This window comes from Acomys russatus, chromosome 28 (genome assembly GCF_903995435.1).
Source record: "Acomys russatus chromosome 28, mAcoRus1.1, whole genome shotgun sequence".
Taxonomy (NCBI): domain Eukaryota; kingdom Metazoa; phylum Chordata; class Mammalia; order Rodentia; family Muridae; genus Acomys; species Acomys russatus.
The window spans coordinates 30320768-30343169 of record NC_067164.1 but is presented as its reverse complement, the minus strand read 5'-3'; the positions used below and the strand labels follow the sequence as shown (position 1 = coordinate 30343169).

General features: G+C 43.5%; 1 protein-coding gene across 1 annotated transcript in view; it reads left to right on the top strand.

The window, feature by feature from the left end:
* The window catches only part of Tbk1 (TANK binding kinase 1), a 37944-nt gene that overhangs the window by 193 nt on the left and 15349 nt on the right, over positions 1 to 22402 (top strand). Inside the window, exons 2-7 of the mRNA XM_051170396.1 lie at positions 2560 to 2675; positions 8417 to 8557; positions 11786 to 11915; positions 16013 to 16194; positions 16747 to 16907; positions 18778 to 18888. Of these exons, the coding sequence (XP_051026353.1) occupies positions 2589 to 2675; positions 8417 to 8557; positions 11786 to 11915; positions 16013 to 16194; positions 16747 to 16907; positions 18778 to 18888 (812 nt within the window). The 5' untranslated portion in view covers positions 2560 to 2588. The remainder of the gene's footprint in view (positions 1 to 2559; positions 2676 to 8416; positions 8558 to 11785; positions 11916 to 16012; positions 16195 to 16746; positions 16908 to 18777; positions 18889 to 22402) is intronic.

Sequence of the window (22402 nt, the reverse complement as noted above, 5' to 3'; positions counted from 1 at the left end):
AGGCCGGATGCTGAGTCAGAGCCCCAGGAGCCCCGCAGCCTCGCGCTCACCCCGGCTGGGCCCGGGCGACCGGGCAGGAGGGCTACGCTGTCGGGAGTTGACTCGCTGCTCCCACCCTCGGCCCAGCTGACACCACGGGCAGTTTTTAAATGGACTGGCGACCGGACAGGCGTTCCCAAAGGTCGACTCAGCCCGGGCTGCCAGCACGGGACGTTTTTAATGTACACACAGGCGAAATGCAAATTCCCATGTTATCTCGTTCCTCTTTGACTTGATGGATTGATTTCCCTAATCCATTTCCCTGGTATTTTCTGTCAGTGGTCCTGAGACAGGTTCTCCCCGAGAACTGTCAAATGCATAATCAAAACCCGGGCTTTACCACTCCGGAACCTCTAATATCTATCGAATAAATGGTTGACACAGGGATAGAGTTTGGAAATTCTGGAACTTTTCTCCGTACACCATGTCACCAAACCTGTTTTATCCTTGCTAACTTTCGTTTTAAACAAAGGAAGTAGACTGAAGACAGCATTGCCAATAGCTTACTTGTTGAATGCCAGCTTATATGCTTGTCAGAATTTGGGGAGATTTACATAGCAAGCCTCTGGTGGGTGTGCTGAGTCATGCTTTAGTCATGGGGGGGTTACTGGAGGAAAGTTTCAAATCATCACTTTTGTGGACCCGTGTTTTAATACTGTTATAGAGAGAGCAGGTATCTTGGCTGGTGACTGTTTTCAATTACCCACTAGATACATCTGAGTACTTGATGACACTGTCACCGTTATCTTAACAGCAGTGCTACCTCAGGGAAGGTTTTCCATTACATACTTGGGTTTATCACCTCTTGAATGAAACATAGTAACTGGTAAATGTATCTTTTGTTTGTGAAAAGGGGGCCTTATTCTTATTTCTCACTTCAAGTAGACTGATGGATGTACAGTTCCTTATCTAAATTACATTTAGATTACATAGGTGATAAAATTATAAATATAGCTAGTATATAAGAGATTGGTGGAACTTGGACCCTTGGCCATTTCCCATGATCCTACCGGTCCTTGGATGATCAGAGTGTTCCAACTTCCTGGAAATGAATTGTAAGACTTAAGGCTGCTGTGATCTGACCTTACAACAGCTTACAGGAGTCGCCTGTGTCTAGCCACTGTGCCGTCTTCACTCAGGCTTTCTTGTGTTAAAAGGCAAGTCTGCAGTCCATGGGTCTTAAGACTTGGTGATACATTTTTGGCATGTGTTTGCTTGTCCATTTAGAAGTTAGGAGAAAAGACTGCTTTTTCCGTGTCTTTTACATTTTATTATTGTGTATGTGTGTGTATGTATGTGTGTAGGCTCATGCACAGATAGTCCACGTGGGTTCCAGAGACTGAACTTAGGTGGTAAGGTTTGGCAGCAAGCGCGTTTGCCCACTGAGCCGTTTCACTGGCCCAGGAAACTTTTGTTTGTTTGTTTTTGAGGCAGGGTTTCCCTGTGTAGCCCTGGTTGTCCTGGACTCGATTTGTAGAACAACAGGCTGGCCTTGAACTGACAGAGATCCTCCTGTGTCTACCCCTCCCACCCCACCCACCGTGCCCTGCTCAGGAAACTATTTTTAAACAGCCGAAGAGACCCTGGCTTTTCAGGAACAATAACTTCTGGGATTTTCAGTCACAGTTTCTCTGTAGGTGAAAATTTGCATTGTGGAACTATCATGTAGTTATGACTGTTTAGTGTGCTGCCCTAGTTTCTACTTTAATTTGTCTCCCAGCACTTGGGAGGTGAAGAAAGGAAGATTGCAGGTTCAAGGCCAACTTGAGCTATAGAGAGACCCTGTATCAAAGGGTTTTTTGGTTTGGTTGGGTGTTTTGTTTTGTTTTTATAAATCAATAATCTTTCAAAATAGTTGGAGATATAGTCAATGTTACTCTGATTGCCAGAGACAATACTAGATGATCAAGAGATGATTCTTACAGCTCTGAGATGCAAATTAAATTAAATATATGGAAAAAATAAGGGCCAGATATGGGAGTTGGAGAGATGGGTCAGATGGGTCAGTTGCTGCTCTTGCTCTTGCAGAGGATGGGACTTGAGCTCCCAGCAGCTACAGCACATGGGGGTCACAGCTGCCTGTGACTCCAGCTCCTGAGGATCCAACGCACTCCCACCTCCTCTGGCGTCACATGCAGACTCATACACTCATACACAAAATTCTTTAAGAAAAAAAAAAAAAAGCCAGGTACATGTGTAACTCCATCATTCTGGAAGCTGAGACAGAAAACCAGTCTGCGTTATATGGCGAGTTCAGGACCAGGCTGGGAGATAGGGAAAGTACTATTTCCAAAGCATAGCAGAAATAATGGGGGATGTGCATGTGGGTTAATCGTGTGGTGGTGGTGTTCCTTTCCTTGTGCCCACATAGCATTTATCCTCTAATACTGTTATTTTACCCTGGACTGTTCGTTTATGCACTTCAGCTTAGCACTAAATAGTGGGTAGCCTACTTCAGGCTAAACATGGCCAGCATTTGTTCCTTAACAGCATACACGCAAATCTCTTCTTTCCCCTTAGCGTAAGAAGAAGCGCCTGACCAAGCCGAGATGCAGAGCACTTCTAACCATCTGTGGCTTTTGTCTGATATCCTAGGCCAGGGGGCCACCGCAAATGTCTTCCGTGGACGGCATAAGGTAGGTGCAGTGTGTCACTGTGTCACTTTATGTTCTCCTCCTGCACCTTTCAATGGAAACGTTTGGCTTTGCTTTGTGATGTTGACTTTTTTTTTTCCCTAAAGAAAAGGGATTTTTATGATTTTCGTGATTAAGATTTAGTTTGTATTGGGGCAGTGAACGCATCTGTCTGTGAGTTTACAGACTGGGAGAAAACTAAAGTGACTCAAGTGTTTCCTACCTGCCTCCCTGATGTGACTTGTAGTGGAGGGAGGCATGGCGGACAGGCAGCTGCACAGTGATAGGACCCCACAGGTGATTCTTGTCTCTGAAATAGTAAGTGCATGGAAACTGGAGCCGGAAGGCTGTGTCCTAGTGTGAGGCAGTCTGGAGCTGCTAGAAGTGGGGGGTGGGATTAAAAGGGTTGATCCTGGCAGCATGTCTGTAGTGACAGTTCTTGAATTTTGGGTTCTTTAAAAACCACAGACATTTTGCAAGAATATGTTTTCGTTTTAATCCCAGGTGTGGGGATACGGGGCTGCTTTGGACTGTCCGCAGCAGCTGACTATGATTTGCCTTGTGCTCTAGCAGAGGCATGCTTTTGCCAGCTGCAGATGCTTTCTGTGGTTGTGTGACATTTGGAATTCTGGAAACTCTTCAAATGGTATCCTGAGAGGTGGGACTGGTGGTGGTGGATTATTCAGGGGGGGTCAGTTACGGTTTGTTAGTAGTTGTGCTCAAAGAAGAAATGAGAAAGAAATTAGATTCAAGGATCTCTCTCTCTCTCTCTCTCTCTCTCTCTCTCTCTCTCTCTCTCTCTCTGTCTGTCTTTCTTTCTCTCCCCTCTATCCTTCTTTCTCTCCTATCTAGTGATAGGAGTTAAAACTGGGACATAAAGGGTGGGAAAAAGAAGAACCTACAGAATAGCAAGTCCAGTTACACAGGTCAGGAACCTAAAGGATTTTGAAGGATGAAATTAAAGATAATTAGACTAGCCTGGTGGTAGTGGTGTGCTCCTTTAATGTCAGCACTCAGGAAGTAAAAGCATGTGGGTCTCTGAGTTCCAGGCCAGCCTGGTCTAAAGTGCAAGTTCCAGAACAGCCAGGACTACACAAAAAAACCCTGTTTAAAAATCAAAATCAGAGCCAGGCGTGGTGGCGCATGCCTTTAATCCCAGCACTCGGGAGGCAGAGGCAGGCGGATGGCTGTGAGTTCGAGGCCAGCCTGGTCTACAAAGTGAGTCCAGGATGGCCAAGGCTACACAGAGAAACCCTGTCTCAAAAAACAAACAAACAAACAAAAAAACCAAAAAAAAAAAAAAATCAAAAACAAAAACTAAAATAATTTAGGATGAAGACATCAGAGGTAAATGTGAAGAAAGCTGGAAAAATAATAGAGTAAGAAGTTCTTTTATAACTCAAATGATGACTGATTTTTCAACACTATGAGTTTGTTTTAAGGTGAGTGATATTTGGAGCCTTGTAATTCTTATTTTCAGGACATAACTCTGAGGGGGCAGGAATTTTCTATTTTCCCATCGCTTTCAGATTGTCACTGAGGCAAGCATGCATGAGTGAGGGGCTGTTTCCTCTGGGGAGAGATTGTGATTATAAACAGCTGTATGGCTCAGAAAGAATGAGTCATAAATGTCACATGGACTGCTTTTAACAGTTCCCTCTTGGTTCTAGAACTGTTTGGGGGCCCTGGGTCCTTATTTAAGTTCACTTCGTCCATTCTTGGATATTTCTTTGCTAGAAATTGCTTTTTGCTTGTTTGTTTTGGGCTGAGAAAAGAACAACAGAATTTAGTGTGGAAAAGTGTCTGACCTCTGGCCTTCCTTTGTTCCAGTATAATGGCTACTTAGTGTATGTCAGGTACTGGGGCTGGCCTACAGCTGTTACATATAACTAGTGAGCAAGCCCTGCACGTGACAAGTTTGATTTTGTATCAAGGTACCATTAGGAAGGATACAAGTTGGAAACTGAGTGACAGTAGTGGTGACCTGCTGACGTGTATTTAACGTGCTGGCATTGCTAGATAGTTTACAGGCTCTCTCCTTTCCCTACTTAGCTGCCCCGTAAAGTGCCTAGACATGATAGAGCCTCTGAAACATTCACTGATGAAAGAATAAATGGATGGATAAGATCAAACTAGATACCCTAAGACAGCATCGAGTTCTTCAAAGAAACAAAGATGTGCGTGTGTACACACACACATACACACACACAGAGAGAGAGAGAGAGAGAGAGAGAGAGAGAGAGAGAGAGAGAGAGAGAGAGAGAGAGAGCGCGCGCGCTTTGAGGAGGATAAGAATTGACCTGAGAGATTCCTATGACCCAGTTTATTTTGGTCATTAATAGTCTCTCCAGAGATGCCTTTCCAGAAACTGTGCTTGTTCTTAGTGATATCAGTGTCAACTGCATGTATTTAAGACCGTACTAGCCAGGCATGGTGGTGCACACCTTTAATCCCAGCACTCAGGAGGCAGAAGCAGGCAGATCTCTGTGAATTCAAGGCCAGCCTGATCTACAAAGCAAGTCCAGGACAGCCAAGGCTGCACAAAGAGAGACCCTGTCTCGAAAAACCAAAAAGAAAAAAAAGAAAAGACTGCACTAAAAGGCAGGTTGTGGAGTGTGAGGTGGCTGAGTGGTTAAGAGTACACACTGCTCTTGCAGAGGACCTGATTCTGATTCCTAGTACCCATGTCAGGTGGCTCACAACTACCTATAATGCCAATTCCAGGGGCATCCGGTGCCTCTGCCCTCCACAGAGCACCTGCACTCAGTGTTTACATGCCCACACACAGACACACAAGTACCCATGATTAAAAACAGTAAAATTAGGCTGGAGAGCTGCCTTAGCAGTTAAGAATTTGATTCCCTGCACCCACATGGCAGCTCACAGTGGTCTGTACCCAGTTACAGAAGATCGTATGCTTTCTTCTGCCCTTCAGGCGCACCAGCCAACACAAAATGCACAAGACACCCATGCACAGAAAATAAATATAATAATAATATAAATCTTTTTTTTTAATCCTACATTCCTTTAGTTGTTTACATTTTTTATCATGATATTCATACTTTTGTGTACTGCTTAGGATGCCATGTTCTTTAATGTACTGTCATTCAAAATATATTGCTTATTTAATCTTTAAAAGTTTTATTTATTGATGTGTGGTATGTATGTACAGATATGCTGCCATGGCATACATGTTGGAGGTCAGAGGGTAACCTTCAGGAGTCCGTTCTCTCTCTCTTGTTGGTTCTGGGGATTGAACTCAGGCCGTCAAGGCTGCCCAGCAGGTGTTTATCCACTGAGCCGTCTCGCCATGCTCCTTAGCCTAGTCTTTCTCCTGAAAGCCGTATTGGCTACTGTTGTGTGTGATGGAGTCCATGGGTGGGATAACCTCGAAGAGAAGTGACTTGTAGGAAGGGTGTGCTGACTGCGCAGATCCTTGCATAGAACCCTTCTAACCTTGACTTGTGACAGTACATGACCAGTGGCAGTGCAGGAGAATAAAGAGAAACTGTAGGATCTCAGTCCAGTTACCTCACAGGTGTGACAGGCTACAAACGTGTCCAAAATGCAGACCCTGATTACCCTGGGTGTGTGCCAACATTGTTTTGTTTCCATTGCTAGCTCCTCTATTGGAAACCTTCGTTTGGCTAGGAGAAGGCCTAGCAGGTCAAGACAATTGCAACCAACCTAACAATTGTAACAACCTAAATTTAATCCTCCGGTCACACTTGGTGGAAAGAGGAAACAAACTACTGCATACCACAACAACAACAACAACAAAAAACCTTTTAAGCTGGTGTACTGGTGCACACCTGTGATCTCAGGGAGGCAGAGGCAGGCAGATCCATGTGAGTTCGAGGCCAGCCTGGCCTACAAATCAAGTCCAGGACAGCCAAGGCAACATAGAGAAACCCTGTGAAAGAAAAAAAGAAAGAAAGGAAAGAAGAAAGGAAGAAAGGAAAAGAATTAAGGAAAAAAAATTCTAGGATAGACTGAGTTTGAGACAATTACAAGGAAACATACATTTCTTTGTATTTGGTGTGGCTTTGGCAGTGGAGATCATTTAGAGAAAGTGATCTTCAAATACTGATATTGCAAGGTGGGATTGAACCGGGCATGGTGGTACATGCCTTTATTCCCAGCAATCAGGAAGCAGAGGCCGGCGGATCTCTGAGTTCGAGGCCAGCCTGCTCTACAAAGCTTTAGGACAACAAGGACTACACAGAGAAGCTCTGTCTGGAAAACCCGAGGGGGCGTAGGGGTGGAATTATTAACAACAGCAAATAGTTTTAAAAGATAATGATTCTGTGGCAAGAGGAGGAAGATGACTGTGAATCTGTGAGAAAGAAGTCGAGTCCAAAGGAGAGGTCCTACTCCCTGCGGAGACTATGCTTGGACCCTCAGGAGGAACTGGTCCGCAGGAAATAAAGCCTTGAGTAGTGGGAAAGTGAGCTGAATGCAAGGAGGGGAGAAGGGAGGCCTGCTCTGGCCTCCAGGGAGAAGCTTGCAGGGTCCAGGGACTGAAAGAAGTGGGTGAGCGCAGGAGGTTTAGGATGGGTTAATTTTGTAGTGCTAGGAAGCTGTAGTTGTGTGCTGTGCTACTGCATGCCATCATGTGCTCCACCTGGAGGGAGGGCTGGAGGGAGCTGCAGTGAGTCGGCAGGTCCTTGCCCCGCAAAGGAGCTGATGAAGGAACAAGTGCCTCATCTAGTTCAAGTTGAAGATAGCTATGCGGGAGGAAGTGGTGAGATCCAACCACGAAGCCCACTCTGACCTGCAGTGCATGATCTAACCAGGAGAATGCCCTCCATTCTCAGATTCCTACCTACACACTTTAACACAGCTCATGACAAAAATATCCAAAAATTGAGTTTCATTCTAGTGACAAAAATTTCTGAAAATTGAATTGCATTGCTTTGATAATGTTGATAAAATCTTTGTAGGTGAAGTATAATTTTCCATCTCTTTGTTCTCGTTTGTAAATGTTTGGCTCTGGGAAGTCTTTGGAGCTTCACTTTCAGTTTCTTCTCCAGTAGAGGTTCCCTTTTCACACTAGAACTGTTATCTTCTGCTGCACGCGTGGCTGTCTTTGCCACCAGTGTGCCACGTGTAAGTTCTGCTTGTAACGTAGGAAACAGTGAGCTTGGAGATCCAAATTCTGTTATAGATTTGGGAGCTCTAATCCAAAAGCTTGATCTGAAGGACGCATGGTGTGCTGTGAGCATACATGAAGGATGCATGGTGTGCCGTGAGCATACATGAAGGACGCATGATGTGCCGTGAGCATACATGAAGGATGCATGGTGTGCCGTGAGCATACATGAAGGACGCATGGTGTGCCGTGAGCATACATGAAGGACGCATGGTGTGCCGTGAGGATACATGAAGGACGCATGGTGTGCCGTGAGCATACATGAAGGACGCATGGTGTGCCGTGAGCATACATGAAGGACGCATGGTGTGCCGCGAGCATACATGAAGGACGCATGGTGTGCCGCGAGCATACATGAAGGACGCATGGTGTGCCGTGAGGATACATGAAGGACGCATGGTGTGCCGTGAGCATACATGAAGGACGCATGGTGTGCCGTGAGCACACATGAAGGACGCATGGTGTGCCGTGAGCATACATGAAGGATGCATGATGTGCTATGAGGATACATGAAGGACGCATGATGTGCCGTGAGGATACAGATTGTTATCGCATGCTAGTGACTGATTCCTTTGTCTCCTTTGTCTTCCAGAAAACTGGTGATTTGTATGCTGTCAAAGTATTTAATAACATAAGCTTCCTTCGCCCAGTGGATGTTCAAATGAGAGAATTTGAAGTGTTAAAAAAACTCAATCACAAAAACATTGTCAAATTATTTGCTATTGAAGAGGAGGTAAGTATTCAAGTTTGTCATAGTGTTGTGGTAGTTCCCACTCAGAGGACAGGCTCTAGCCAAAGAGGCTACAAAGCCATAAAGTCTATGGGTCATATAACTAAGTGTTCTACCCTCTGGCATTTCTTTAATACATAAAGAGAGAAACAAGGTGTCATAGAATGAAAGCATAAAAATAAAGGATAAGCGTGGTATAAAAATCAGTTATTTGGGGGCTGGAAAGATGGCTTGGTAGTTAAGAGCAATGTCTGTTCTTCCAAAAGATCCAGGTTCAATTCCCAGCACCCACATGGCAGCTGACAACTGTCATCTGTAACTCCAGTTCCAAGAAATCTGACATTCTCACACTAATGCACATAAACTAAAACTAAATAAATTATTTCTTTTTTTAAAAAATCGTTTATTTGGTGACCAGGCATGGTGGCGCAAGCCTTTAATCCCAGCACTCAGGAGGTAGAGGCAGGCAGATCACTGTGAGTTCACGGCCAGCCTGGACTACAAACTGAATCTAAGACAGCCAAGGCTACACAGAGAAACCCTGTCTCAAAAAATCCAAAAACTATATAAATAAAATAAAATAAAAAATTGGTTATTCGTAGCCAGGCACCTTTAATCCCAGCACTCATGAGGCAGAGGCAAGTGGAGTTCAAGGCCAGGCTGGTCTACAGAGAAAGTTCTAGGACAATTGGGGCTACACAGAGAAACCCTATCTCAAAAACCAAACAAACAGAAAAATGGTCATTTGCCAGGCATGGTGGTGCATGCCTTTAACCCCAGCATTCGGGAGACAGAGGCAGGTGGATCTCCGAGTTCAAGGCCAGCCTGGTTTACAAAGCCAAGTCCAGGACAGCCAAGACTACATAGAGAAAGCCTGTCTCAAAAAAAAAAAAAAAAAAAAAAAAAAAGTTACTTGTGAAAAAAAGAAAGAAAATAAAAACTAACTGAAGTAAAATTCACATAATTATAGAAAGAACAGGGCCTGGAGAAATGGCTCAGCACTGAAGAGAGCTTGCTGTTTTTCCAGAGGACCAGGTTCAGTTCCCAACACCCACAGCATGCAGCTTAGTCACCTGTGACCCCAGCTTCGAGAAATCCCATGTGTCCTGTTGGCCTCTGTGGTTATCCAGGCACACATAGACATAACTATTAATAAAATATCTTACAACAAAGCAAAAATACAGTGATAGAAACCTTTGTAAATGAGTAAAACTTGTAGTGATTTAGAGATTAAAGCCGTAATTATAAAAGTATTAATTTTAGGGAAGATGGCGTAAAATAAAGTGTACCATTAGGAAAGATATTTTAGAAATAATAAGTGGGAAAAAAAAAAGAAATAAGTGGAAATCTTCTTGCTTTTAGACGTGGATATTCAGTAAAGACCTCTTAAGATATTATTGTATATCCCTTATTCTGGTGATGTTATTCTTGATTATTTCTGAGGGTTCATCAAGCATAAATAATAGTTTCATGCACGAAAATGTGAATTTTGGCCAGGTGTGGTGGCGCATGCCTTTATTCCCAGCACTTGGGAGGCAGAGGCAGGTGGATTGCTGTGAGTTCGAGGCCAGCCTGGTCTACAAAGTAAGTTTAGGTCAGCCAAGGCTACACAGAGAAGCCCTGTCTGGAAAACAAAAACAAAAACAAAAGTAACCAAAAAACAAAGGAAAGAAAGAGGGAAGGGAGTCAAAGTGAAAGTTAATTTTCAGCTACACAGTAGTTAAGAAATAATGAAAAAGAGGTTATTCACCTGGCAACATACTTACAGAATGTCACATAAGAAAATCAGGGACTACAGAGCGAGTCCAGGACAGTCAAGGCTACACAGAGAGACCCTGTCTTGAAAAAAAAAAAAAGAAAGAAAATCAGGGAGTGGGGGAAATAATTGAGAAGTTATGAGCACTGGCTGCACCTTGGAGGGCCTAGGTTTGAGTCCCAGCACCCACACAGCAGCACATGCCAAGGCCCAGCTTTGACAGGCCATGGGTGAAACTGAGTCAGGCATATGCAGAGGCAGCTGTATTAAGTGCTCCAGAGACTTTTTCTCTGCAGGGTGCAAAACTTAATGACCTGAGGAGTGAACAGCTCTTTAACTCAAAAGCCAAGGGCCCAAAGCAATCAGCCTGCAAAGACCTCTGAGGTTTTTTAACTCTTTGTGAGCTAGGGAGACACAGGAAAGACAAAGAAAACCCTCACTCACACATACACATTCATTCAATAAACAAGACACAGGGAACTCCCACAAAGTTCACACATGCACAAATATACAGACATGCAGACATATAAACATATAGATACACACATATGTACAACTGGATGGAGTAGGTGCCAGTGGGCTCTAACTGCCAACATTTGTTCTTTGTTCTAAGCCCTTTTTATACCATCTGAGATAGTTTTTAGGTCAAAAGCAAAGTTACTTCACAGCCATAAAAGCAACCATTGTAAAATTCATTATACAGCAGGATTTTTATGATATAGGTTGACAAGGTTTAAGGGTAACAGAGTCCAAGGGGGTTACAACAAGGTTGGCGTTTATGTCTTTCCATTAAGACTGCAGTTTTAAATTACTTGTGCCTGTGCATGTGCATGTACATGTACATGTCTATGTTACTGGTGCAGGTACCCTTACAAGCCAGAAGAAAGCATCAGATCCCCTGGAGTGAACATTGCAGGCAGTTGTGAGCCACCTGACTAGGTGATGGAAACTGAACTCAGGTTCTCTGGGAGAGCAGTACCCACTCTTAACCACTGAGCCAGCTCTTCAGCTCCCCATTGCTTTTTAAGGCTAGGACTCCATTCCTTGAAATAAAAGTACTTATCACAAGAAGGAGATTTGTCCTAAATATTAATACTGCCACCATCATCTTATGGTTGAAATCTAGCTAGTTTTCAACGGCTTGTCTTCCAAACAAATTCAACTTTAATTTATATGTAATACAATCTATCTGTATATGCTGATTTATTTTTTTTGTTTGTGTGTGTATGCTCACATGTCCAGTGCCTGGGGAGAACAAAAGACAATGATGGAGGCCCTGGAGTGCAGTTACAGGTGGTTGTGAGGGTGCTGGGAACTATAGCATTGCATCAGTCCCTGGTGAAAGGAGTCATGGGAACTTAGTAGCAAGCCCTGCATTAGAGTGAGGTCAGGTGGGCAAGTGCTGCCCTGGAACCAGAGTTGCTTTTGTTGCTTTCCTGTTGATTCTCAACAAGTGACCTTTTTCTCCTTACCAGACAACAACAAGACACAAAGTACTCATCATGGAGTTTTGTCCCTGTGGGAGTTTATATACTGTTCTAGAGGAGCCATCCAATGCCTATGGACTACCGGAATCGGAGTTTTTAATTGTTTTACGAGATGTGGGTATGTTTATTTACATGGTTTTATATGTGTGTTTGTTTATATGGCTTCATACATATATTATTTTGTAGGTGCTATTTTTAACTCTTATTTATTTGGAGCACTAAGGTACCTCTGCCTCCTTTCCAATCCCCTGAGAGAAAGAAGGGAAAGCTGACATAGGTCTCTTTAGACTTAGTTCCGGCTGGCCAAGGTCGTCAGGTTCTTTGGGAAAATACTAGTCTCAGTCGTCAGGATATCCAGCAGTCCAGCAAACCTTTCTCTTTCTCCATTTTCTCCTCCTCCTCCATGTCTGTGCTCTGCCATTTATACCCTCTCATCAAAGTCCTCAAAGTTAAACTGCCTGCAGCTGGCAAGACCACACCCCTCTCTGAGTCGCAGGAGGCCATTATCAGCTGTGGACAAACTAAAAGCCGCTCCATATCCCAGATTTGGGATAAAAACAAAAACCTGGCCGGGCAGTGGTGGCGCATGCCTTTAATCCCAGCATTCGGGAGGCAGAGGCAGGTGGATTGCTGTGAGTTTGAGGCCAGCCTTGTCTACAAAGTGAGTCCAGGACAGCCAAGACTACACAGAAAAGCCCTGTCTCAAAAAAATAAAAAACCTGTTTACATAATGTAATATTTAAACAAACCAAAACTTCCACTACATTATTTAAAGATACAAAATGAAGCATTAATCTCCTACGTTCAAAACAAGGACTTTAATATAATGTTTTCTTAGAAACCACACCCAAAGCACAAAGTACCTAAAGAAGTGTTAGATGAGTAGGGTTTATCAGTGTTAAAAACTTACTTTAGGGCTTGAGAGACGGCTCAGCTGTTGGAGCACTGGCTGCTTTTTCAGAAGACCCAGGTTCAATTCCCAGCACCCACATGGCAGCTCAACAACCATATGTAACTGTAGTCTCGGGGAATATAGTGCCTTTGCTGGCCTCCACAAACACCAAGGATGCATTTGGTGTAGATATACTTGCACGTAAAGTACCCATACATAAAATAAAGATTTTAAAACCACAACTTATTTGAGACAATAACTGAAAGAGAGCTCACAGACAGGAAGTGTTTGCAGATCACACTTAAGATGTGCTGTCCAGATACCTATCAGAAAGACAGATTTAAAGTTTGTGAAAAGGCTTGACCAGACATTTGTCAAAAAGAAAAGCTAGACTGATGTTCAGCAAGTATTTTAAGGAGTGTTCAACATCATTACTAAGGAAATTCTCATGAAATGCCACTTCTTACCTGAAGATCCAAAGAACAAAAGCAAGCATTGAAAAGCATGTGGAGAAGTAGATCTGGCATGCATTGCTGTGGGCTTGTGAAGTGGTACAGCCATTTAGGAAATAGTTCGACAGTTCCACAAGAAGACTAAATATAAAATAACTGTATGCTGCGTCAATTCTGATAGGCATACCAAAAGAATTAAAAACATATCCACACAAACATTTACATATCTGTGTTTGTTGTAGCATTCATTATTCATAAAAGCCAAAAAATAAAATCAGAACAACCCAAATATCAACCAACAAATAGATAGGATGTTTTATATCCATATAATGGAATATTATTCATTCATGAAAAGAAATGAAGCCACGTGTGGTGAGGCCAGTTCGTATGTCCAGCATTAAGAAGTAAAGGCAGCAGGATCAGGAGTCCAGGGTATCCTCTGTTACATACAAGTTCAAGGCCAGCCTCTGCAACACAAGATCCTGCCTTTAGAGAAGTACACATAGCCACACACAGGTCACACATACTGTTCTAGCTTGGATTTTGCCGCTGTGATAAACAACAGCAGCGGGGGAGAGGGTGTGTTTGTGATCTCCTGATCACAGCCATCGCTTCGGGAAGCCAAAGCAGGGATTAAAACAGAAACACTGCTGACTGGCTTGCTCTCCGATATCAGTTGCTGTTCTCATACCTCCCAGGGCCACCTGACCTGGGGCAGTACTGCCCACAGTGGGCTGGGCCTTCCACGTCGCTCGGCAATCAAGAAAGTACGACAAGCACGGCTAAAGGTCAATCTAATGGAGACACTCACCAACGGAGGCCCCTCTTCCTGTGTCAAGTTGGCAAAAACTAACTACACGTACATACCAAAAATGAATACTTTTTTTTTTTTTTCTCTCGAGACAGGGTTTCTCTTTGTAGCCTTGGCTGTCCTGGACTCATTTTGTAGACCAGGCTGGCCTTGAACTCACAGCTATCTGCCTGCCTCTGCCTCCCGAGTGCTGGAATTAAAGGCATGCGCCACACTCGGCCATGAATAAATTTCTTAATCAAAAAGTAAAGAGATGAGATCTTGACACATGCTAAAATGTGGGTGAATCTTAAAAGGATACAGAGTGAAAGAAGCAAGAGACAAAAGATCACAGTGTCATCTCATTCACATAAATGTACAGTCAGTCCACAGAAACAAAAAGCAGGTGAATGACTGTGCTTACCGTGCAAGAGTACCTACCAGTGGCTGCAGAGCTGCTCTCACAAGGCACAAACAGCTTTTATTTGGAGCATGATAAAAATGTTGTGATGTTGGCCGGGCGTGGTGGCGCACGCCTTTAATCCCAGCACTCGGGAGGCAGAGGCAGGCGGATCGCTGTGAGTTCGAGGCCAGCCTGGTCTACAAAGTGAGTCCAGGATGGCCAAGGCTACACAGAGAAACCCTGTCTTGAAAAACCAAAAAAAAAAAAAAAAAAAAAAAAAAATGTTGTGATGTTAATGGTGGCAGTTATACACGCTATTAAAAATTATTGAATGGTATACTTTTTAAAAATGAATGGCAAATGATATGAAGCGTGTGTGTGTGTGTGTGTGTGTGTGTGTGTGTGTGTGTGTGTGTACTTCAATAATTTTGGGGTTTTTTTTTTTTTTTAAGATTTATTTATTTATTATGTATACAGTGTCCTACCTGCTTGCCAGAAGAGGGCATCAGATCTCATTACAGATGGCTGTGAGCCACCATGTGGTTGCTGGGAATTGAACTCAGGATCTTTAGAAGAACAGTCAGCGCTCTTAACCTCAGAGCCATCTCTCCAACCCCCAGTTCTGTTATTTTCTTAAAAGACAAGTGAAATAATACCTTCTTGGAAAGAAATGAGTCAGATGTTTGAGAAGGCCCAGCTGGTGGTCCATGCCTGTGATCTCAGCTGATGGCCCTGCCTGTAAGCCAGGCAACTTAATTCTAGCAGCATCAATGCCTTTGCCCTGAAGACAAAACCACAGACTGGGAAGCACTGACCATAAGCACAACATAAGAGAACAGTGGTCACACTATGCCCTCCTTTTGATACTTTTGAAAAATAATCGATTTAATTTTATGTGCATTAATGTGAGGGTGTCAAATTACCTGGAATTGGAGTTACAGACAGTTGTGAGCTGCCATGTTGGTGCTGGGAATTGAACCCAGGTTTTTTGGAAGAGCAGACAGTGTTCTTAACTGCTGAGCCATTTCTTCAGCTCCTAACTGGTTTTGTTTTGTTTTAAACTGTTTTATATATGTTAAAGCCAACTTCTTTTTATAACATTTTTTCCCAAAGTAAAATAAGTATAAAACAAGAGCTGGACATGGTGGCACACAGCTTTAATCGCAGCACTCAAGAGACAGAAGCAGGTAGATCTCAGTTCAAGGCCAGCCTGGTCTACAGAGTGAGTTTCAGGACAGCCACGGCTGTTACACAGAGAAACCATCTCAAAAAACGACAGCAAAAATGTGTAAAACTGGTGAAAACTGGGCATCTTTCTGGGATCTTATCATTTTGTCTGTATCACCAAAGATAGTTCAGGGCGGCCTGGGCTTCAGACTCTTTTGTTCCATTGGCCTAATAGTTATCAGAGACAGCACACTTCCAAGGGCCATAATTCTCATCTACAACTCCTTGTGGTTGAAACATGAGAGTGTATATACACACATTTGTGCGTGGAGTGTGTATGTGTGTGATATGGGTGTTTATAGGGAGGGTCCTGTTTCTTAGAATAAAAGGAGGCAATGCACACAGCAACGTAAGTTAGAGTGAGTATGAATGCATCAGGTCCCGGAGTCTGAGATGCGCTGCGGATGGAGGCCTGCATTGTGATTTGTTTGTTCTGTGTTTACTGCCGAAGTGGGTGGGATGAACCACCTCCGAGAAAATGGCATCGTGCACCGCGACATCAAGCCAGGAAACATCATGCGTGTCATAGGGGAAGACGGACAATCTGTGTACAAACTCACAGACTTCGGTGCCGCTAGAGAGCTAGAGGATGATGAGCAGTTTGTGTCGCTGTATGGCACCGAAGAATACTTGGTAAGTCACACAGGACTGATAGTTTCATTTTAATAACCGGATAATGTATTGCACATGGAGTTATGGGTCACGGGCCTATAAAATATTATATAAATTTATGACTTGAGAAACGTCTGGCCAGGAGAGGCCCAGAGGCCCCTTTGGGCTCAGTGCAGTGAGGCGAGGGACGTTTTGCTTTGGTGGGAAGCAGCAGATTGGGAAATTGCTGGATAGGGGTTGGGGTCAGTTAGAATTATTGAGCTTAAAATTTTTATTACCTCTATTTTTTGGGGGGAGGCATGCATATGCTGCAGCACCCTTGTAGAAGTCAGAGGACAGCTTGTGGTAGTCACCTCTCTCCCTTGCCGTGTTTGTCTCAGAGGTTGGACTTGGGTCACTGGGCTTCGTCACAGGGACCTTTACCCACTGAGCTGTCTTCCCCCAGCCCAAAATAGTCTTTTGAGAATGGAAAAGTGAAAGTCTGAGGAAATCATGATAGGACTTCTAGCATTGTTGAGTACTCAATTTTTTATTATATTTAAGTCATAAGCTCATAATGTTTTTCTGTTTTAGCACCCAGACATGTATGAGAGAGCAGTGCTAAGGAAAGATCATCAAAAGAAATACGGGGCTACAGTTGACCTTTGGAGTGTTGGGGTGACATTCTACCATGCAGCTACTGGGTCGCTGCCATTTAGACCTTTTGAGGGGCCTCGGAGGAATAAAGAAGTGATGTAAGTGGCTTCTAAAATTTACATGTGTTTATACATATACATATACACAGACACACGTATACTATCTTATTTTTCCATATGTAGGAGAAAATGAAGTTGATGAAACTAATGAAGATTGGCTTTTTCTGATACTTATGCTGCCTGGATTTTACTAAGAGTGCAACCCGCTAAGAATGTTGATGTGATTTTCCAAATCATGTTTAAATATGCACAGAGTATAAATAGTCCCTCGTCTAAGGTCCATTGTTACATATGTACTGTTTTCTGAGTTTTAGTTAAGCATATTTCATTTCTCTGTACCACTTTGTGTGCTTGTCACCTCTTTTCTGTGCAGCTGAAACAACAACAAAAACCAATATACTTCTCTAGAGAAATAGAACCAAGGAAATTTAATTCTTACCTTCCACTGAACTGATTGACCACTGTAAAAATGACATTTTGGCAGTAATTTTTTCCCTGTTGTTACAGGTTCCATCCAGAGACAAAGCATTTCTGTAGTGTAGTCATATACATTTAAAATTCATATTTTATGTGTATAAGTGTTTTCCTGGATGTATGTCTGTGTACCTGGTACCTGGCCAGAGGATTGCCTGGAACTCAGACCACAGATGGTTGTGAATAGTCCTGTCCGTGCTGGGTACTGAACCCAGGCCCTGTCCAAGATCAGTCAGTGTTCTTGCTTGCTGAGCCACCTCTCCAACCCCATAGCGCTGTATACATATGTATGCTGCCATATTATTGGAGAAATGAACAGTACACAAAGCCACGGATAGTAAACAAACAAACAAAAAAAATCAAGAACAAGATAGAGAAATTTTGTTTTGTTTTGGGTTTTGGTTTTTCAAGACAGGGGTTGTCTGTGTAGCCTGGACTGTCATGGACTCACTTTGTAAACCAGGCAGGCCTCAAACTCATAGAGACCCACCTGCCTCTGCCTCCCGAGTGCTGAGGTTACAGGAGTGCACCACCACACCTGGCTAATTTTTGTTTTATTTTCAAACATCTCTTGAGGCAGAAATTATGGCTGCCTCAATGGAAGAAAGAGCAGTCTCTATCCATCAAATTACTGATCAGGTCTAGTTTAAAAAAAAGAAAAAAAAAACAATGATTCTCAGAGCACGTTTGTTTAGATGATAAACTAAGAATTATCTGACATGAACACTATCCTCTGGCTGATGTAAGATGCTGCCGATTGATGCTGAACGCTTTCACGCAGGTAAGTCACTCTTAAAGGGAAGACGCGTGCTGAGACCTACAGCCCGGCTGCCCTGGCTCACTGCACACATCCTCCGCTTCCCTGTGTCCCTGCCCGCCTGGCCCTGCTCACATCTCAGTGTCACACTCGTCATGTGGCTTTCATATTAAAGCATCTGTCCCTACGTGTGTGTGCGCTTTCAGACTGTGCAGAGGCCTTTTCTGGTACTGTGCTGTGTGTAGTTTTATCCCCCCTCCTACGGCTCATTTTGCAGTGACTTTATAGTAGTCTGTGTGACTGTGCCTTTGGACAATATGGTAAAAAGGACGAGGAGCTGTTTATGGTCTAGCCATACTCAGTGATGTGACTTTCTTTGTGATTGCCCCATTTTTTCAGGTGGAAAGTTGATGTATTTGTTGTGAACATCAGGATGCTGTTCCTGACACTCTGGGCTCCCAAATGAAAATTAATGATGGCATGTAGATAGCATTTGTACAGCTGCCGTTCCCTTCGGTCAGAGTCAACATGTTTGGATTGTTTCATGCACCCTGTTGCTATCACAATGTGTGCTCTAGTAGACGACTGTAGGCACAACTGAAGAAACACTTGTGCCGGGTCGCTAATAGGCCATGCAGTAATGCCTGCTTTCCTTATTCTGCTGCTCTTTCTCCCAAGGTACAAAATAATCACTGGAAAGCCCTCAGGTGCGATATCTGGAGTACAGAAAGCAGAAAATGGGCCAATTGACTGGAGTGCAGACATGCCTGTTTCTTGTAGTCTTTCTCGGTAAGTGTAGTGTGCCTGACTCTTAACCTTTGGCACCTAGTGCTGAAACTTCTATGTCTGAAAATCCTAAAAACATTCAAGTAGTTAAGCATATTTTCAGGGTTGTCTTTGTTTCTTGTTTCTGTCGGTTTTGTGTTTTGAGGCTTGCTCTGTAGCCCAGGCTAGCCTTCAACTCAGTATGTGGCCCAGACTGATAATCCTTCTGCCTCTACCTCCCACAAGATGGGATGACAGGCATGGACTATCACTTCTGAATTTTTATGTTTATGTTTATGTTTATTAGGTTCAACCACTTGATTTTCTGCATTTGGTGTGATGTGACCATTCTGAGCTGAGCTTCAGGGATCATTTCCTGAGGATGTAGGGCATGTGTTCTTAAGATTAGTTCTCATGTGTCTTGAAATTCTCTTCAAGCTGGGTTGAGTGGTGCCCACCTGTAATCCCAGCACTAGGGAGGAGAGGCAGGCAGATCTCTGTAAATTCAAGGCCAGGCTGGTCTACAAAGGGTTTCTCTGTATAGTCCTGCTGTCCTGGCTTTGTAGATCAGGCTGTCCTCAAACTCATAGAGATCCACCTGCCTCTGCCTCCCTGAGTGCTGGGATTAAAGGTGTGCACCACCACGCCTGGCTATACTAAGGACTTCTATACTGATGGGCCATAAATAGTGGTGTAACTAGGAGTAAGTTTTTTAATTGCACTTATACCTGTTTAATATTCTCTGTATTTAAAAAGAAATATCCAGATTGTTAAAAGAATGAAAAATAAGCATTTCTAGGCCTGGCACAGTGGCGTACACCTTTAATCCCAGTACTTGGAAGGCAGAGGCAGGAGAATCTCTTGTGAGTTCAGTACCAGTCTGGCCTATATAGTGAGTTCCAGAATAGTGAGAGCTACATAACATGAGACCATGTCTCAGAAAATAAGATGGAAGGAAGGAAGGAAGGAAGGAAGGAAGGAAGGAAGGAAGGAAGGAAAGAAACATTACTAGTACTTTTTCCAGTATTTCAAATGTTTGCAAGGTCTTAATTTAGCAGCCAGAACTCTAAAAATTATATTTTCAGATTATCACAAAGAAAGAATTGATTAATAGAAAATTAAAAGTAGGGCTGGAGAGATGGCTCAGAGGTTAAGGGTACTGACTGCTCTTCCAAAGGTCATGAGTTCAATTACCAGCAACCACATATTGACTCACAACCATCTACAATGAGATCTGTATACATAATAAATAAATAAGTCTTTAAAAAAAAGGAGAATTAAAAGTAGCATGGCAGTAATGCACCTGTGATCCTATCGCTCAGGAAGCAGAGGCTGCAGGGGCGCCACAAGTTCAGGGCTAGCCTGGGCTTCGTTGTTCTATCATGGCCAGAGCTACATAGCAATGAGACCCTGACCCAAAAAAATAAACAAACTAAGTAAAAAGGCCAGGTTCATGCCTATAAACCCAGCATTTGGGAGGCAGAAACAGAAAGGGCACCATTGGTTGAGGCCAGCCTAGGCTACATAATGAGTTTCAGGATAACCTGAACTACAGAATGAGACCCTGTCTCAACCCTTCTTCACACCTCTCCAGGAAAAATGAAAGTTTTATATTTTACCTTTTCAGACATTTTCTGACATACACTTGTGTTATGACCGGCCGTGGTGGTACACGCCTTTAATCCCAGCACTCAGGAGGCAGAGGCAAGTGAATCACTGTGAGTTGGAGGCCAGCCTGGTCTACAAAGCGAGTCCAGGACAACCAAGGCTAACACAGAGAGACCCTGTCTCGAAAAACAAAACAAAACAAGAACAAGAACAAAAAACAAACAAAAAGCTGCGTTATGTAACTAGATGAGCCAAAATAAGTGTGTTGTGTTGGAGTGTTGAATAATTATTAAAGTGGCAGTTATTCTTAACCCACTATTTTATAAATAAGAGACACAGAAACCTGTTAGATTTTTAAAATTTATTTATTTATTATGTGTACAGTCTTCTGCCTGAATGTACACCTGCAAGCCAGAAGAAAGCATCAGATCACATTATAGATGGTTGTGAGCCACCATGTGGTTGCTGGGAATTAAACTCAGGTCCTTTGGAAAAGCAGGTGGTGCTCTTAACCTCTGAGCCACCTCTTCAGCCCCACCTGTTAGATTTTTAATAAGCCTAATGAATTTGGGCTGGGCAGATGTTAACCCTCTAAGCTATCTTGTCTACCAGCCAAAACCCCCATAAATAGTTGCATTTGTTTTTCATTTGGGCTGCTTCTCTCCTGTCAGGTCAATCCTCAGAGCAAATTGGTGGTCCACTCCCCACGGCAGCCTGCTCCTGCTTCCTCTGTCCTCCTCCTCCGTTCTTCTGCTATCAGCAGACCCACAGACCTCGGTTCTACCTACCTCTCTTCTGCCTAGTCCAGGCTACAGGCAACTTTATATAGCCAATCAGGGATAACTTAGGAGGCAAAGTTTACACAACATCATTAGTAAAGATGCTTGGGGGACAAGCAATTAACTTTTTTTTTTTTTTTTTTTTTTGGTTTTTCGAGACAGGGTTTCTCTATGTAGCCTTGGCTGTCCTGGACTCACTTTGTAGACCAGGCTGGCCTCGACTCACAGCGATCTGCCTGCCTCTGCCTCCCGAGTGCTGGGATTAAAGGCATGCGCCACCACACCTGGCTGCAATTAACATTTGAATGCATAGTAGCTTGAGATGAACCCCAACATTGGAGAGCAGAACTTCACAGTTACGGTGATTTGTGTCATTTTGATTTAGGAAATATTACCCCTAAGAGAACCTCGTAGAATGTAAAGGGCTCAGGCAGGAGCCTGTGCCAGTTAATTACTGCACTACAGTGGTCGCTCTACTGAGCTGCAGGCAGCTGGTGTGTTTCTGGAGGAAGACAAACCTCATCCATAGCAGCTTTCAGCAGAGAAATCTTCATCAGAGTTCCTAGATCTCAGAAGGAGCTTTGAGTGACTTTTGTTTGTATTAAATAGTAAAGACTTCAAGTTCCTCAAGTGAGCAATGAAAACTACTAAGCAAAATGCTATGAACTGAGAAAGGTTAGCCATACTCCTTCCTGTGTGCCAGCCAGGACTGTATAGCAACAGAGGAATCCACCTCACTGTTGAAATGATGACAAGCTGGATGACTCTGTAGTTGAAGGTTACCCATGTGTACAGGTCAGAGCTCACTGCCTCTGTGCTCTCAGGCTGTGCTCTCAGATTTGCTCTCTTTCCGTTACTCAGTTCACTCTTCTGTTTTCTCCACTTGATGTTACCCTGCTTCCTGGCACCCCAGACGGCTGCTGTCATGCTGGAACTCCCAGACTGGCATTTGCATGGTCTGGGTGCTCAGTAGCTTGCTTTCTCAGATGGTTAAGCATCTCTAGCTTTGCTCTGGGTTAGCTACTGTATGCTGCTACCCAACAAGCTTCGCTGGGTCCTTACAGTTTTCTCTCCTCCCACCTGGGGGAGGTGGGGCATCAGAGAGGAATGGTCCTCATACCAGGGAGAGTAGATGCTTATTAGACAAAGTT